Source organism: Spermophilus citellus (genome assembly GCF_964194105.1).
Source record: "Spermophilus citellus genome assembly, chromosome: 11".
NCBI lineage: Eukaryota > Metazoa > Chordata > Mammalia > Rodentia > Sciuridae > Spermophilus > Spermophilus citellus.
The window spans coordinates 82,023,925-82,042,858 of record NC_138192.1 but is presented as its reverse complement, the minus strand read 5'-3'; the positions used below and the strand labels follow the sequence as shown (position 1 = coordinate 82,042,858).

At 34.6% G+C, this 18,934-nt stretch overlaps 1 protein-coding gene across 9 annotated transcripts in view; it reads left to right on the top strand.

The window, feature by feature from the left end:
* SESTD1 (SEC14 and spectrin domain containing 1) overlaps positions 1 to 18,934 on the top strand; it is a 127,077-nt gene that overhangs the window by 72,068 nt on the left and 36,075 nt on the right. For all 9 annotated transcript variants that reach the window (XM_081261926.1, XM_081261929.1, XM_081261933.1 and 6 more), the window contains 3 exons: positions 4,586 to 4,699; positions 5,942 to 6,039; positions 10,738 to 10,793. In XM_081261926.1, coding sequence (XP_081118052.1) covers positions 4,586 to 4,699; positions 5,942 to 6,039; positions 10,738 to 10,793 — 268 coding nt within the window. The remainder of the gene's footprint in view (positions 1 to 4,585; positions 4,700 to 5,941; positions 6,040 to 10,737; positions 10,794 to 18,934) is intronic.

Genomic DNA, 18,934 nt, shown 5'->3' with positions numbered 1-18,934 from the left:
ACATTCCATGAGTTGTCCTGTGTTTTCCCTGAGTCATTCCCAGCATGGCCTCCATTTTAGATTTCACTCTGTCTTAGACCCGATTTACCTAACTACACTGACTACCTAACTTTAAATCTGGCTTCAATAAGATAACAAATAACCCAATCAACAAATGGGCCAAGGACCTGAACAGACACTTCTCAGAGGAGGACATACAATCAATCAATAAGTACATGAAAAAATGCTCACCATCGCTAGCAGTCAGAGAAATGCAAATCAAAACCACCCTAAGATACCATCTCACTCCAGTAAGATTGGCAGCCATTATGAAGTCCAACAACAACAAGTGCTGGAGAGGATGCGGGGAAAAGGGTACACTTGTTCATCGCGGTGGGACTGCAAATTGGTGCAGCCAATTTGGAATGCAGTATGGAGATTTCTTGGAAAGCTGGGAATGGAACCACCATTTGACCCAGCTATTCCCCTTCTCGGTCTATTCCCTAAAGACCTAATAAGAGCATGCTACAGGGACAGTGCTACATTGATGTTCATAGCAGCACAATTCACGATAGCAAGATTGTGGAACCAACCTAGATGCCCTTCAATAGATGAATGGATAAAAAAAATGTGGCATTTATACACAATGGAGTATTACTCTGCATTAAAAAATGACAAAATCATAGAATTTGGAGGGAAATGGATGGCATTAGAGCAGATTATGCTAAGTGAAGCTAGCCAATCCTTAAAAAACAAATGTCAAATGACTTCTTTGATATAAGGAGAGTAACCAAGGACAGGGTAGGGATGAAGAGCTTGAGAAGAAGATCAACATTAAACAGGGATGAGAGGTGGGAGGGAAAGGGGGAGAGAAGGGAAATTGCATGGAAATGGAAGGTGATCCTCAGGGTTATACAAAATTACATATAAGAGGAAATGAGGGGTAAGAGAAGAATAATACAAGTGGAAGAAATGATTTACAGTAGAGGGGGTAGAGAGAGAAGAGGGGAGGGGAGGGGAGGGGGGATAGTAGAGAATAGGATAGACAGCAGAATACATCAGACACTAGAATGGCAATATGTAAATCAATGGAAGTGTAACTGATGTGATACAGCAATCTGTATACAGGGTAAAAATGGGAGTTCATAACCCACTTGAACCAAACTGTGAAATATGATATATTAAGAACTATGTAATATTTTGAATGACCAACAATTTAAAAAAATAAATTAATTAATTAAAAAAATTACCTGTTCTTTTTTCTTTAAAACTCCCTTGTAAACTGTGCCTGAAATTCTCTTACTGGGAAGTTTTTTTTCTTTTTTAAACAGAGTTTTATGTATTTCTTTTAGTTTCTTTTAATTTTTTATCATGAGGAATTTTGAACACAAAAATGTAAACAGGTAAACAATATTATAGTTAACTCTGAGTATCTCCATATTCAGGTCCAACAACCATCAAGCCATGGTTAGTCCTGCCCCATTTTTAACCTTTATCCCCTTTCTCCAACCCATATTACAGTGAAAAAATTGTAATATATCAATTTATCTGTAAATATTTTAGTGTCTCTAAAACATAAAGACTCTTTACAAAATATAACCTAGTACCATTATCTAACCTTAAAAGAAATTTCTTAATATCAAGAGGCAGCAGGTTTTGAGTTTCTAATTACCTGATAGATGTTATTTGTCACATGTAAGTTAATTATTTGTAATACATTTTAAGTTTTATTTTAAAATTTTTATATAAATTATACATACATAGAGATTGATTGAATTTTTTTTTGTATTATGATCTGAACAATGTCCACACAATGTGGTTGGTTGAGATGCCTAAGTGGGTATGGTTTTAGAATAGTTTAATGATTTCTGATTAGATTATTGAATTCTAGCCTGATTTTGTTGTCATGATATAATGTGTAAATTTCTTTGAAATTTACCAAGGCTTTCTTTATGGACTAATATGCAGACAGGTTTTTTAAATACTTCATGTTTGCTTGAAATGAATGTATATTTCTCCTAATATTGGTTGTGAAATTCTGCATTTGTCATTGGATAAGCCTTTTTAATCTTTGGTTTCTCTCTCTTTTTAATTCATCCTTTTCTGGAACAGTCTGATCTGTCCTGTAGTTTCCCATCCTGTGCATATTGTCATGAGCATCCCTATGGTGTAGTCTGACCTGTTCTTCTGCCTTCTTCAACCTCTGCATTTCCATACATTGAAAGTTGGATTTAGGTAGTGGTTACACTCAGATCTGACTTATTTTTCCAAGGTCATTCACAGGGTGATGATGGGCTCTTGGGCCACAAGATTGGTAGAAGTTGATTTTTTTTTTTTTTTTTTTTTTTTGGTGTATGATGTTAACGGTAGTGATGTTCAGTGTCTTGATCTCTTAGTTCATTAAAAATTGCAAAATTGTGATCTAGTTCTACTATTCCTTCTTTGTTTCCTGACTTGAATACTTGTATTATTTGTTCATCCAGTGGTAAATGTTTATTTCTGTTTATTTGCTGGTTTTTAGTAAGTTTGTTCCATAGTATCATTTCTTTTGTATCAGTATAAGGTCAATGATTTAAACACATTTAATATTTTAATCCATGGCATTGTTATCCTTACTGATGTGTAGATTGTCACATATTTATCTGTGAAGGTCTTTTCAAACTCTTTTGGCACCATTGTAGTGGTCTTTGATTTTTTTTTTTTTTATAATCTGGATGAGAATATGTTCCAGGCTCATGAAGTATATTTCTTCATCTCCAAGGAACCCCAATTCCTTTTAATGAGAAATGGTGTTTGGATACCACATGTTTCTATTGGATTGGACAAGAAAATATCTCATTATCATTTCAGTATATCCAGCTAATTTTAAGATAAAATTTTTTTGCTGATTGCATCATTACATTAAGGAATTAGTTTTTATTACTAAGACATTGTTAATAGTGATTAAATATTTTTAAAAATATTTCAACTAGTGGCTAGTAGCTTTTGTTCTTTAAAATGTTAGTATTATCAAAGGTTTTTGATCCTAAACCTCAAGAAATAAAACCATGATGTTATTGATAACATCAGTAAGTGGGATTTTAACAAATTAAAAAGCATCTGCACAACAAAGGATGTGTTTAAGAGGATGAAGAAAGAACCTGGGGAATGGAAGAAAATCTTTGCCAGCTACTCCTCTGACAGGAGTTAATATCCAGAATATACAAAGACCGTAAAAACTGTAACACAACACCTCTCCCCAACACACACCAGTAACCCAATCAGTAAACAGGCAAAAGAACTAAGTAGACTTTTCTCAAAAGAAGAAACACAAATGGCCAACAAATATATGAAAAAACATTCAACATATCTATCAACAGGGGAATACAAATTGAAACTAAATGAATTTAGTTTAAATGAAATACAAGATTTCATCTCATTTAGTCAGAATGGCAATGATTAAGAATACAAATAATAATAGAGCTGATGAGATGTGGGGGGAAAATATATACTTACACATTGTTGGCAGGAGTGCAGATTAGTACAACTACTTTGGAAAAAAGTGTGGAGATTCCTCAAAAAGCTAGGAATGGAACCACTATATGACCCAGCTGTACTTTTACCAGGAACTAAAGTCAGCATATTAGAGGATACAGCTACTACAATGCTTATAGCAGCACAATTCATAATAGCCAAATTATGGAATCTGCCCAGATGCCTGTTAATAAATGAATGAATTTAGAAAATGTGCTATATATAAATGGAATTTCACTCAACCATATGAATGGAACTGGAGAATATCATGCTATGTGAAATAATCCAGACTCAGAAAATCAAGGGTTGAGGTGGGTGTAGCTCACACCTATGATCCCAGTGGCTTGGGAGGCTGAAGCAGGAGGATCACAAGTTCAAAGCCAGCCTTAGCAATTTAGTGAGGCCCTGTCTCAAAATAAAAAATAAAAAAGGGCTGGGGATGTTGCTCAGTGGGTAAGTGGGTAAGTGCCCTGGGTTTAATCCCTAGCATCAAAAAAGAAAGAAAATCAAGGGTCGAATGTTTTCTGTCATGTGGAAGCTAGTGGAAAATGGGGAAAGAAGGTGAGGGGTGGAGAGCAGGGGATCATATCATAAACATATTGGGAAGATTAGAGTGGAGGAAGGAGATCAAGAGGGAGGGAGGAGGGATTGGAAAGGAAGGAAATGCATAATGAATTTAACAAAATCAGTTTGTGCGTATATAAATATACCACAGGGAATTTCACCTTTGTATGTAGAAAGCACCAATCAAAAATAAGTGAGTGCAAGGAAGATGAATAGAGGAGAGGAAGGAGAATAGAGGGAGAGAAGAGGGAAGGGAGTGGGAACTGAAAGGGAGTAAGTCAAATTCCATGTTTGTATGATTTTGTCAGGTAAACCCAATGACTGTGTATAACTGTGATGCTCTAATAAAAAACTAGTTTTTTGATAGATTTTTAGCAGACATCTATAATATATTGGATTGATTTTAAATGCTGTTGCATTAACTAAATATATGTCATCACATTGAAACAAAATTGCATATAACCTAATTTTACTTATTTTCATAGACTTTAATAGTGGTTTACTAAATGTTTCTTTTTTGTTGTTGTAGGTTATTTTAGTATCTGCCAATAAATTGACCCGTTATATAGAACCATGCCAGTTAACAGAAGATTTTGGTGGGAGTCTCACCTATGATCACATGGACTGGCTAAATAAGAGGCTGGTTGGTATATTATGATGAGATAAAATGTTAACTGCATGTAAATAAGACATTTTTGAAAACTTCATTGCTTTAATCAACCAAAATGTAGATTATTTTCTTTTTTGCAAAAATGGAAAGATACATTGCATTCCATAGTGTTTGTGGACAAATATTCTGGAATAAAGCTCACTTGATTAGAAAAAATCCTTATGGCAGTTGCTGTGTATGTGATTTTCAGCAGTGCATTTCCTCTCTTCATGCCTCAGTTTCACATTTTCAATGTGGTAGATAATAATAGAATTGCTTCGTGAGACTGTGGGTAAGAAAAAATGAATATACCTACACTAAAGCATTTAGAACAGCACCCAGTATGATATAATAACACTATTAGCTATTAGGGTTGCCATTAGTAGCATCAATAAAAGTTATAAATGTTTTAAGTAGAATAACAGTAATACAATATTTTCAGAAGTAATCTAGTCAAAGTACCATTTTCAGAGGATATTGAAACATCAATTTGAGTTGCCAGCTTGAGGAGCAGTTTGACACAATAAACTTTTCATTTCTGAAAAGTGTCTTGTTTATCCTAACTTCTGAAATCTGCTTTTGTGTTTCATATGACTTTGTTTTATTGAGCTATTGAGACAATAGTCTTCAAATTACATTATGTGCTAATTTTACTGGAGAATAATGACCTTTTTGTTATCTTTGGATAATCGTTTCTACTGTATTTGAATAGTGATATCAGACAATATTCATCCACTTTATTACATAGGTTTGAAGATTTGTCCAAAATCTCTTTATTTGAAGAAATCATGTTAGAATTATAATGAATTTATTTTCATGTAAGATGCTTATCTGTAAAACTCTAAACCACTGTGAACTGTTGATAGAACAAGAGGAAGAAATATCCAACTAGAATAAAAGCACTTGAACTGGTTTAAGTAACATTCATATAGTTACGAAATTTGGTGTTACAGATTTTCTCCAAGAAACACAAGGATAAAAATAAACTTGTCTGAATGAGGGATCAGAATAATTTCTTAATGTTCCTTTTTAAAAACCCCTTTTGCATTGAAACTGTTCACTGTTTAGGATGCGGCTTTGTGTTCTGTGCTTTCTTGTGCTCTGGTGATTGAACTGAATTGACTTCCTAGGAAGGAAAGGGAATCCTGGTTAATATTATGGCTCTTAACTGAAAATCCTATTGCATAATAATTTTTAAGACTATTCTTAGTATATTAATAAAATTTCATATTGTAGGTTTTTGAGAAGTTTACAAAGGAATCTACATCATTGTTGGATGAACTTGCTTTGATTAATAATGGAAGTGATAAAGCAAACCAGCAAGAGAAAGAAAGGTAAGTGGTTGGTGGTATGTAATTATATTCTTGTCAAGTTATGATTTGTCAGTTAAAATATACCTGTATTGTTAGTGCAAGTTAAAAGAACTATGATAAACAAATTTCCACTCAGTCAAAATTGACGTACATACATATTTATGAGAGTTTTCTTTATACGTAAAACATACTCATTTGAATCAAAGTTTCTTTACAAAAGCCATTTCTTTTTTTGTGAATAGCAATATACTTCTTTTTCTAACACTGCAGAAAATATTAAGTTGCAAGAATGTATTTTTGAAATAATTTTCTACCTTTTTTAGTTCTAGTCTTTCCCTGTAAAGAATATGAAAACAGTTGCAGCTTGAAATAAAATTGTAATTTTATTTAAATACATTTGTGCTTAAATGCCTAACTTTTAAGAACTTCCTCCAGCCTTATAAAATATGTGATAATCATGAATTTAACTTAGGGAACTTGGTATTTTATGATACTTGTTGAAGTAATAATTAAGGGCTGTTGTTTACAAATAAGTACCTAGATTTATCATTTTAACAGGTTTAACAGATTTAGCATTGAACTTTACAACCTTGCCAGTATTCATTTTTCTTTGATAGGTGAGTTCCTCTCTTCCTAGATAAAAAGCACTTAAGGAAGCAAATATCTGCTTCCAGTCTCTTGATTATTACTGGTCACTGGGATAATAATTTTTCATTAGGAAATTCTTTTTTCTTTTATTCTTTTTAAAAATTTATTGTTTTTAGATATACATCACAATGGAGTGTATTTTGACATATTATGCTTATATGCTTACATGGAGTATAACTGCTCTAATTAGGATCCCATTCTTGTGGTTGTACAGGATGTGGGGTTTCACTCATCGTATATTCATATATTCACATATCTGATTCATTCTGCTGTCTTTACTATTCCCATCTCCTTTCTGTTCCCTTCATTTCCCTTTGTCTAATCCAGTGAACTTCTATTCCCTTCCCTCTTCCAATGAACTTCTACCACTGTCCCTCACTTACTGTGTGTTAGCATCTGGATATCAGAGAGAGATTTGGCCTTTTTTTTGTTTTGTTTTGTTTTGAGATTGGCTTATTTCACTGAGCATGATAGTCTCCAGCTCCATCCATTTGCCAGCAAAAGTCATAAAGTCTTTTTTTATGGATGAGTAATATTCCTGTGTGTGTGTGTGCACGCACACATGCGTGTGTGCTATTGAAGGACACCTAGGAAGGTTCCATAGCTTATTGTGAATTGAGTTACTATAAACATTGATGTGGCTGCATTACTTAGTATGCTGATTTTAAGTCCTTTGGGTATAAACCTAGGAGTGGGATAACTGGGTCAAATGGTGGTTCTATTCCAGGTTTTTCTAAGGAATCTTCCTACTGCTTTCCAGATTGGTCGCACCAATTTGCAGTCCCACCAGCAATGTATAAGTGTACCTTTTCCCCCCACATCCTTACCAGTATTTCCTATTATTTGTTTTCTTGATAATTGCCATTATGACTGGAGTGAGGAAAAATCTCAGTGTAGTTTTAATTTGCATTTCTCGTAATTGCTAGAGACATTGAACATTTTTTTCATATATTTGTTGACCATTCATTTTCTTCTTCTGTGAAATGCCTGTTCAGTTCCTTTGCCCATTTATTGATGGGTTATTTGGTTTTTTGGTGTTAAGTTTTTTGAGTTCTTTATATATCCTGGAGATTAATGCTTTTTCTGAGGTGTAGGAGGCAAAGATATTTTTACCATTCTGTAGTCTCCCTCTTCACATTATTGATCATTTCCTTTACTGAAAAGAAGCTTTTTCGTTTCATACTATCCCATGTATTGATTTTTGGTTGTACTTCTTGCGCTTTAGGAGTCTTGTTGAGAAAGTCCCTTTGTAAGCTGATGTGGTAGAAATTTGGGCCTACATTCTTCTAGCAGGGTCAGGATCTCTGGTTTAATGTCTAGGTCTTTGATCTACTTTGAGTTTTGTGGAGAGAGAGAGAGGTGTTAAATTTCATTCTATTACATATGGGTTTCTAGTTTTCCTAGCACCATTTGTTGAAGAGGCTATCTTTTCTCCAATGTATGTCTATGGTGCCTTTGTCTAGTATGAGATAACTATATTTATGTGGGTTTGTCTCTGTCTTCAATTCTGTACCATTGGCCTTCATGTCTGTTTTGGTGCCAAAACCATGCCATTTTTGTACTATACTTCTGTAGTATAATTTAAGGTCTGGCATTATGATGCCTACTGTTTCACTTTTCTCACTAAGGATTGCTTTGACTATTCTGGGTCTCTTATTTTTTCAAATAAATTTCATGACTCCTTTTTCTATTTCTATGAAGAACATCATTGGAATTTTAATAGGAATTCCATCGAGTCTGTATAGTGCTTTGGGTAGTATGGCCAGTTTGATAGTATTAATTCTGCCTATCCAAGAACATGGGAGATCTTTCCATCTTCTAAGATCTTCATTTTCTTTCTTTAGTGTTCTGCTGTGGTTTTCATTGTTGTACAGGTATTTTGCCTCTTTTGTTAGATTTGTTCCCAAGCATTTTTTTTTTGAGGCTATTGTGAATGGGATAGTTTTCTTAATTTCTCTTTCAGCTGATTCATCATTGGTGTATAGGAATGCACTTAATTTATGGGTGTTAATTTTATATCCTGCTACTTTGCTGAATTCATTTATGAGTTCTAGAAGTTTCTAGAGGATTTTTTTAGTCTTCTAAATATAGGATCATATCATCAGCAAATAGGGATAATTTGAGCTCTTCTTAGTTGTGTCCCTTTAAATTCTTTCGTCTGTTCAGTTGCTCTGGCTGGAGTTGCAATAGAAGTGGTGAAAGTGGGCATCCCTTTTCTGTTCCAGTTTTTAGAGGGAATACTTTCAAATTTTCTCCATTTAGAATGATGTTGGCCTGGGGTTTAGCATATGTAGCTTTTATAACATTGAGGTATGTTCCTGCTATCCCTAATTTTTCTAGAGTTTTGAATATGAACGAATGCTCTATTTTCTCAAATGCTTTTTCTGCATCTATTAAGGTAATCATATGATTTTTATCTTTAATTCTATTGATATGATGAATTACATTTATTTTATTAGGAAATTTGAAGGAATCAGCAGAGATCCTTGGATAGCTCCTTTGCTTGTAACCTTGAATATACAGTGGAACATTAATAAAAGTCTATCATGTTATTCTGTGAATCCAGATGTAGTCAATTACCTGAAATAATAAGGGCAGAGAGAAATAAGAGAATCTTAGTAGCAATACCAAATCTCAATTAAAACAGTCAAAATGTGAATACAAATAGCTTAAATATAAACCTATTTAAAGTTATCATAGGAAGTTATTACCCTGAGATGTCATATAAAAACATAAATATTTAAGTATATGATGGTGTATGTAACTATTACACAGTCACATATAGTTTATGAATTGAAAATGTCACACAAGGTGCTTGATTAAACATTAACCAAGTATTCTTGCTTTTTAATTAGTTGGCCAGAAGAAGTTTAATATGTTTTAGTTATTTTCCCCAGAAAAGACATTTGAAGAGGATGTGTATAAAAAATGAGTCCATGGTCAGGGAGGTTAGTGCTTTCAGTTAATTTTCCCTCCCTGAGAATGACTTTAAACATTTCAGACTAAGCTCTGAGGAAGCACTGAAGCAGAGAACCTTGTTCATTGCTTCCTTAAAACTTTCCATATGGTGATGGGAAGCCTTTTACTTTACCTCATCTTGTTCAGTGTTTTGAGAAACGCTTTGGAAATGCTGGTTTACATGTCTACATGAAGTATTAAATAAAATCTTGTATTTGCCAACCCCTCCTCAGTGCACTCAAGTATTATTGCTGTTTCTTTTATACCCAGATAATAAAGTCCTTCTCTTACAAATTTTCATCAACCTCCTCTATGTTAATCTTCAGGAAGCATCTAGGCTCCACAAGAGGGGAGGGCCTAGATCATTTGGCGGAATACAGGGTTTTAGCTCAAGACTGAACAGTTAGAGCATACAGCAGCATGATCCCTTTCTTTCCTCAAGCATCTCTTTCTCATATGTGTTTAAGAAAATAAAGGCAGAAGTCCAGCTGTATAAGAAACATAATTGGAATAGCAAAGAGAATATAATTGGCAGGACACACACACACACACACACACACACACACACACGCAGTTATCAAAAATATTTGAAGCTATGAAAACTTGTGATAGATAAGTAAACTTTTTTTTGTTTTTCCCAGTACTGGGGATTGAACCCAGCGCCTTGAGCATGCTAGGCAAGTGCTCTACCACTGAGCTACATTTTAGCCCTTAGATAAGAAAGCTTTTGATTGGAGGATAGCTGCATACATTTTTTATGTTACAATTCTGGGTTTCTATATAATTAGAAGCTTCATTTTGAAACTAAAGTTCAGTGGATTAACATGATAATGTATTCCTTTGGTATATTTTAAATAATGCTGTATTGCACAATTAACTATATTTTCCAATTCGTATAATTTTATGATCTTAAAATTTTATGGTTTATCACATTGGTATTTCTCTGGCTGCTAGAATTTTTTTTTTTTCGAATATATTTCCCTGCGTTTAAGAGATAAACATGGTGGAAATGGAATACTTGTGTACCCATTTTGATATTACATGTAAAGGGATCTCTTAAGTTGTATGAAAATACTATAGCTTTAAAAAAGTTGCATTTTTGGTGTTTTCCAGATCTGTGGATTTAAACTTTCTTCCATCAGTTGATCCTGAAACAGTTCTTCAGACAGGTAAGATGAAAACATATGTATTACTGATACTAATTCAATAAACCAATTGTTCATTAAGTAAACATTGTCAGCATCTATGTGGTACATATTGTAGGAATTTGATGGGAAAGTCTTTTTTATTCTAATTTGTTATACATGGCAGCGGAATGCATTTCAATTCATAGTACATAAATGGAGCACAATTTTTCATTTCTCTGGTTGTACACAAAGCATAGTCACAGCATTCATGTCTTTATACATGTACCTAGGGTATTGATGTCAATCTCATTCCACCATTTTTCCTTCCCCCATATCACCTCCCTTCCCTCCCTCCCCTTTACCCTATCTAAAGTTCCTTCATTCCTCCCATGCTCCCCCCACCCCCATTATGGATCAGCATTCACTTATCAGAGAAAACATTCCGCCTTGGGATTTGGGGGATTGGCTTACTTAACTTGGCATGATATCCTCCAATTCTACCCATTTACCTGCAAATGCCGTGATTTTATTCTCTTTTAATGCTGAGTAATATTCCATTGGGTATATATACCACAGTTTCTTTATCCATTTATCTATTGAAGGGCATCTAGGTTGGTTCCACAATTTAGCTATTGTGAATTCAAAATAGCTAAATTGTGCTGCTATAATCATTGATGTGGCTGCATCACTGTAGTATGCTGTTTTTAAGTTCTTTGGGTGTAAACAGAGGAGTGGGATAGCTGGATCAAATGGTGGTTCCATTTCAGGCTTTCTTAGGAATCTCCATACTGCTTTCCAGATTGGTTGCATTAATTTGCAGTCCCACCAGCAATGTAAGAGTTTGCTTTTTTTCCCCACATTCTTGCCAACACTTATTGTTATTTGTGTTCTTGATATTTGCCATTCTGACTAGAGTGAGATGAAATCTCAGTGTAGTTTTAATTTGCATTTTTCTAATTGCTAGAGACGTTGAACATTTTTTTTCATATATTTGTTCATTGATTGTATATCTTCTGAGAAGTATCTGTTCAATTCTTTAGCCTATTTATTGGGTTATTTGAATTTTTGGTGTTAACTTTTTTGATTTCTTTTTATAAATCCTAGAGATTAGTGCTCTATCTCATGTGCATATGATAAAAATTTGCTCCCATTCTGTAGTCTGTTCACCTCACTGATTGTTTCTTTTGCTGAGAAGAAGCTTTTCAGTGTGAATCAATCCCATTTGTTGATTCTTGATTTTATTTCTTGCACTTTAGGAGTCTTGTTAAGGAAGTAGGGGCCTAATCCAACATGATGAAGATTTGGGCCTACCTTTTTCTTCTACTCTAATTCTTAGGTCCTTGATCCACTTTGAGTTGAGTTTTGTGCATGGTGAGAGATACGGGCTTAATTTTATTTTATTGCATATGGATTTCCAGTTTTCCCAGCATCATTTGTTGAAGAGGCTATCTTTTCTCCAATGTATGTTTTTGGCACCTTTGTCTAGTATGAGATAACTGTATTTATGTGGGTTTGCTCTGTGTTCTCTATTCTGTACCATTGGTCTACAAGTCTGTTTTGGTGCGAATACCATGCCATTTTTGTTGGTTGCTTTATAGTATAATTAAAATCTGGTATTGTGATGCCACCTACTGAACTCTTTTTGCTAAGGAAGAAGATTTATGTCATATCATAAAGATTTCTTTGATCGTTTTGGGTCTCTTATTTTTCTAAATGAATTTCATAATTACTTTTTCTATGAGGAATGTCATTGGTATTTTGATTGGAATTGCATTAAATCTGTATAGTGCAGTATGGTCATTGTGACAATATTAATTCTGCCTATCCAAGAACATGGGAGATCTTTTTGTCTTTTCAGGTCTTTTTAAATTTCTTTCTTTAGCATTCTGTAAGTTTTCATTGTAGAGGTCTAAAACTCTTTCATTAATTTGATTCCCAAGTATTTTATGTTTTTTTTTTTTTTTTTTTTTTTGAGGCTACTGTGAATGGGGTCATTTTCCTAATTTCTCTTTCAGAGGATTTGTTACTGATGTACAGAAATGCCTTTGATTTATGGGAGTTTTTGCTGGGACATATTTTTAAACTGCTTTTTGGTGTAACCTAATAATACTATGTTAACATACTGTATAATATTTAAAAAATTGATAATGATAATTTTTCTTCCTCTCAAAATGTTGAGATTTATTTCCTATTTTGCAATACGGAGGTGAAACTTTCTGTTTCATTACATGGCTGTGAGAATTATTGAATATTCACCTTGTACCAGGTACTGTGTTTTCATCTTTCATTCTCCTGACAACCTTCTAAGATAGTTTTATTCTCTCTACTTTGTACTTGATGAAGCCAAGCCTTAGAGATACAAACAAACAAACAGAAAACTTGTACAAGATCAAATAAGCTTGAATTCTCTCCATAGCTCAAAGTTGGGGTATATATGTGTATTGAGAATTGTAATGCAAAAAAAAGAGTACATGTATAATGGCATAATTTGGCATAAACATACTTTATATGCAGAGTTATGAAAAACTGTGCTGTATATGAGTAATAATGAGTGTAATGCATTCCACTATTGTCATGTATTTAAGAAAAAAACAGGTCTAAATGCAGAGGCAATAACCCCTTAGCTGTCTGCAGTGACCTTGCACAGTGAGTGCTCTGTGGAGCTTGCCATGTGTGTTCTACCCATAGATCCATAGTTGTTATGTCACACATTCCAGGAGAAAAAGTTGGAATTCTTCCCATTGGAAATACCACAATTTTATTTCTATCCACTTTTTCCAATAATAGCTCATAATTCTAGTCTGACTGTGGGACAGGCACTCTTCTAAGCACTTTATTTATGTTAACTCATTAATTCTTTACTACAACCCTGTGAAGTCTATACTGTTATCATCCCAATATTAAGAGGAGGAAATGGAAGCACAAGAAGGGTAAGTAATTTTTGCAGGTTATTCACCCAGTAAATGCTAGAGTTGGGATCTTAACCCAGGCAGTGTGCTTTCAGAATATGTTCTTTGAAATAATGATGTCGTGCTGTTTCTCTAATGGAAGTGGTATCTAAAAGGCCAACATTAAGGGTAACAGTTGCCAAAGTAGAAAAAAATAATTGTGTTCTGATATTATGCTTTTGATTTTATATACGGAGATTTGTGCAGAGTTAGATGTGTTTTAAACAGGTGTTTTTCCAGTTTTAAGATGTGATGAGGAGTAATAAATTTTGAATATCTTTGTTGTAACTCTGTTGTCCTAATGTTCAATGTGTCATAGATCTTACTTCCTTAGAGAACAAAGAAATACTTGTACCCTCTGAATTATGCTTTTTTTTGATATTTTTTATTGATTATTTAAAGCATTACATAGCTCATGATATATCATCTTTCATACATTTGACTCAAATTGTGTTTTGAACTCCCATTTTTACCCCAAATACAGATTGCAGAATCACATCTGTTACATATTCACATTTTTACATAATGCCATATTAGTGACTGTTGTATTCTGCTACCTTTCCTATCCCCTACTATCCCCCCTCCCCTCCCCTCCCCTCCCATCTTCCCTTTCTACCTCCCCTGCTGTTGTTCAATTCTCTCCCTTTTTTCCCTCCCCCTTGCCCCTCATGACCTCTTATAATTTTATGTATCATTGAAGGTCTCCTACCATTTCCATATGCTTTCCCTTCTCTCTTCGTTTCTCTCCCCCCATTCGTCTTTGTTTACTGTAGTCTTTTCCTCATGCTCTTCCTTCCAGTTCTGTTCTTAGTTGCTCTCTTTATACCAAAGCAGACATTTGGCATTTGTTTTTTAGGGCTTGGCTAGCTTCGCTTAGCATAATCTGCTCTAATGCCATCCATTTCCCTGCAAATTCTATGATTTTGTCATTTCTTAGTGCTGCAAAATACTCCATTGTGTATAGATGCCACATTTTTTTAATCCATTCATCTATTGAGGGGCATCTAGGTTGGTTCCACAGTCTAGCTATTGTGAATTGTGCCGCTATAATCATTGATGCAGCCTTATCCCTATAGTGCGCTCTTTTAAGGTCCTCAGGGAATAGTCCGAGAAGTGCAATAGCTGGGTCAAATGGTGGATCCATTCCCAGCTTTCCCAGGAATCTCCATACTGCTTTCCAAATTGGCCTCACCATTTTGAAGCCCCACCAGCAGTGTACAAGTGTACCCTTTTCCCCATATCCCCGCCAACACTTATTGTTGTTTGACTTCATAATGGCTGCCAATCTTACTGGAGTGAGATGGTATCTTAGGGTGGTTTTGATTTGCATTTCTCTGACTGCTAGAGATGGTGAGCATTTTTTCATGTACTTGTTGATTGATTGTATGTCCTCCTCTGAGAAGTGTCTGTTCAGGTCCTTGGCCCATTTGTTGATTGGGTTATTTGTTATCTTATTGTTTAATTTTTTAAGTTCTTTGTACATTATGGATATTAGGGCTCTATCTGAGGTGTGGGGGGTAAAAATTTGTTCCCAGGATGTAGGCTCTCTATTTACCTCTTTTATTGTTTCTTTTGCTGAGAAAAAACATTTTAGTTTAAGTAAGTCCCATTTGTTTATTCTTGTTATTAACTCTTGGGCTATGGGTGTCCTATTAAGGAATTTGGAGCCTGACCCCACAATATGTAGATCGTAGCCAACTTTTTCTTCTATCAGAAGCAGTGTCTCTGATTTGATATCTAGCTCCCTGATCCATTTTGAGTTAATTTTTGTGGATGGCGAGAGAAAGGGATTCAATTTCATTTTGTTGCATATGGATTTCCAATTTTCCCAGCACCATTTGTTGAAGATGCTATCCTTCCTCCATTGCATGCTTTTAGCCCCTTTATCAAATATAAGATAGTTGTAACTTTGTGGATTAGTCTCTGTGTCATCTATTCTGTACCATTGGTCCACCTGCCTGTTTTGGTACCAGTACCATGCTGTTTTTGTTACTATTGCTTTGTAGTACAGTTTGACCTCTGGTATCGCTATACCTCCAGATTCACACTTCCTGCTTAGAATTGCTTTTGCTATTCTGGGTCTTTTGTTTTTCCATATGAATTTCATGATTGCTTTGTCTATTTCTACAAGAAATGCCGTTGGGATTTTGATTGGCATCGCATTAAACCTGTAGAGAACTTTGGGTAATATCACCATTTTGATGATGTTAGTTCTGCCTATCCATGAACAGGGTATATTTTTCCATCTTCTGAGATCTTCTTCTACCTCTCTCTTTAGGGTTCAGTTTTCAGTATAAATCTTTCACCTCTTTTGTTAGGTTGATTCCCAAGTATCTTATTTTCTTTGAGGATATTGTGAATGGAGTGGTTTTCCTTATTTCCATTTCAGAGGTTTTGTTGCTGATATACAGCAATGCCTTTGATTTATGCGTGTTGATTTTATAACCTGCCACTTTGCTGAATTCATTTATTAACTCTAGCAGCTTCTTTGTATACTCTTTTGGGTCTGTTAAGTACATTATCATGTCATCCACAAATAGCGATAATTTAATTTCTTCTTTTCCTATTTTTATGCCTTTAATTTCTTTTGTCTGTCTAATTGCTCTGGCTAGTACTTCGAGAACTAAATTGAATAGAAGTGGTGATAGAGGGCATCCCTGTCTTGTTCCAGATTTTAGAGGAAATGCCTTCAGTTTTTCTCCGTTTAGGATGATGCTAGCCTGAGGTTTAGCATATATAGCTTTTACAACGTTGAGGTAACTTTCTGTTATCCCTAGTTTTTCTAGTGTTTTGAACATAAAGGGATGCTGTACTTTGTCAAATGCTTTTTCTGCATCCATCGAGATGATCATATGGTTCTTGTCTTTAAGTCTATTGATGTGGTGAATAGCATTTATTGATTTCCGTATATTGAACCAGCCTTGCATCCCAGAAATGAATCCTACTTGATTATGGTGCACAAGTTTTCTGATATGTTTTTGTATTCGATTCGCCAGAATTTTATTGAGAATTTTTGCATCCAAGTTCATTAGAGATATTGGTCTGTAGTTTTCTTTCTTTGAAGTATCTTTGTCTGGTTTTGGGATCAAAGTGATGTTGGCCTCATAGAATGAATTTGGAAGAGCTCCTTCTTTTTCTATTTCTTGAAATAGCTTGAAAAGTATTGGTATTAATTCTTCTTTGAAGGTTTTGTAGAACTCCGCTGTATACCCATCTGGTCCAGGGCTTTTCTTGGTTGGTAGTCTTTTGATGGCTTCTTCTATTTCTTCCTTTGTTATTGGTCTGTTTAAATTGTGTGTGTCTTCCTGTCTCAATCTGGGCAGATCATATGCCTTAAGAAATTTATCGATATCTTCACTATCTTCTATTTTATTGGAATATAGGGTTTCAAAATACTTTCTAATTATCTTCTGTATTTCTGTAGTGTCTGTTGTGATATTGCCTTTTTCATCCCATATGTTAGTAATTTGAGTTCTTGCTCTTCTTCTTTTCGTTAGCATGGCTAAGGGCTTGTCTATCTTATTTATTTTTTCAAAGAACCAACTTTTAGTTTTATCAATTTTTTCAATGGTTTCTTTTGTTTCAATTTCGTTGATTTCTGCTCTAATTTTAATTATTTCTTGTCTTCTACTACATTTGCTGTTGTTTTGCTCTTCCTTTTCTAGGTTTTTGAGGTGTTGTGTGAGTTCATTTATTTGTTGGTTTTTTCTTTTTTTGAGGTAAGAACTCCAAGAAATGAATTTCCCTCTTAAAACTGCTTTCATTGTGTCCCATAGATTCCGGTATGTTGTGTCTGAATTGTCGTTTATCTCTAAGAATTTTTTGATTTCCTCCTTTATGTCTTCTGTAACCCATTGATCATTCAGTACCATATTGTTTATTTTCCATGTGATACTGTATTTTTCCTTCCTTCCTTTTATCATTGATTTCCAATTTCATTCCATTATGATCAGATATGGTGCATGGTATTATCTCCACACCTTTATATTTACTAAGAGTTGCCCTATGGCATAATATGTGATCTATCTTTGAGTAAGATCCATGTGCTGCTGAGAAGAATGTGTATCCACTTGATGATGGTTGATATATTCTATATATGTCGGTTAAGTCTAGGTTATTGATTGTGTCATTGAGTTCTATAGTTTCTTTATTCAGCTTTTGTCTGGAGGATCTGTCTAATGGTGAGAGAGGTGTGTTGAAGTCACCCATAATTATTGTGTTGTGGTCAATTTGACTCTTGAACTTGAGGAGAGTTTGTTTTATGAACGTTGCTGCACCATTATTTGGTGCATAGAAATTGATAATTGTTATGTCTTGTTGGTGGATAGTTCCTTTTAACAGGATATAGTGTCCTTCTTTATCCTTTTTGATTAACTTAGGTTTGAAGTTGATTTTATTTGATATGAGTATGGCCACTCCTGCTTGCTTCCGAGGGCCATGTGAGTGGTATGATTTTTCCCAACTTTTCACCTTCAGCCTGTGTATGTCTTTTTCTATCATATGGGTCTCCTGAAGGCAGCATATTGTTGGGTTTGTTTTTTTGATCCAGGTTACTAGCCTGTGTCTCTTGATTGGTGAGTTTAGTCCATTAACATTTAAGGTTACAATTGAAATATGATTTGTACTTCCAGTCATGTTTATTTATTTATTTATTTTAGTTTGGCTAGTTTTTACTTTTTGGTTTTTTTCCTCCCCCTTTACTGAGATACCTCCCACTGTTGGTTTTGGGCACTATTTTTCCATTCCTCTTCTTGTAGAATTTTGCCCCAAAATGCTTTGCAGTGCTGGTTTTCTGGCTGCGAATTCTTTTAGCTTTTGTTTATCGTGAAAGATTTTAATTTCATTGTCAAATCTGAAGCTTAATTTTGCTTAATACAGTATTCTTGGTTGGAATCCATTATTTTTCAGCGTTTGAAATACATTGTTCCAGGATCTTCTCGCTTTCAAAGTCTGTGATGAGAAATCGGTCATTAACCTAATTGGTTTACCCCTGAATGTAATCTGCCTCTTTTCTCTCGTAGCTTTTAATATTCTCTCCTTGTTCTGTACGTTGGCTGTCTTTATAATTATATGTCTTGGAGTTGGTCTATTATGGTTTTGAATGTTTGGGGTCCTGTAGGCTTCCAGGATTTAGCAATCCATTCCATCTTTCATCTCTGGGAAGTTTTCTAGAATTATTTCATTTAATATGCTGTCCATTCCTTTGGTTTGAATCTCTATGCCTTCTTCTATCCC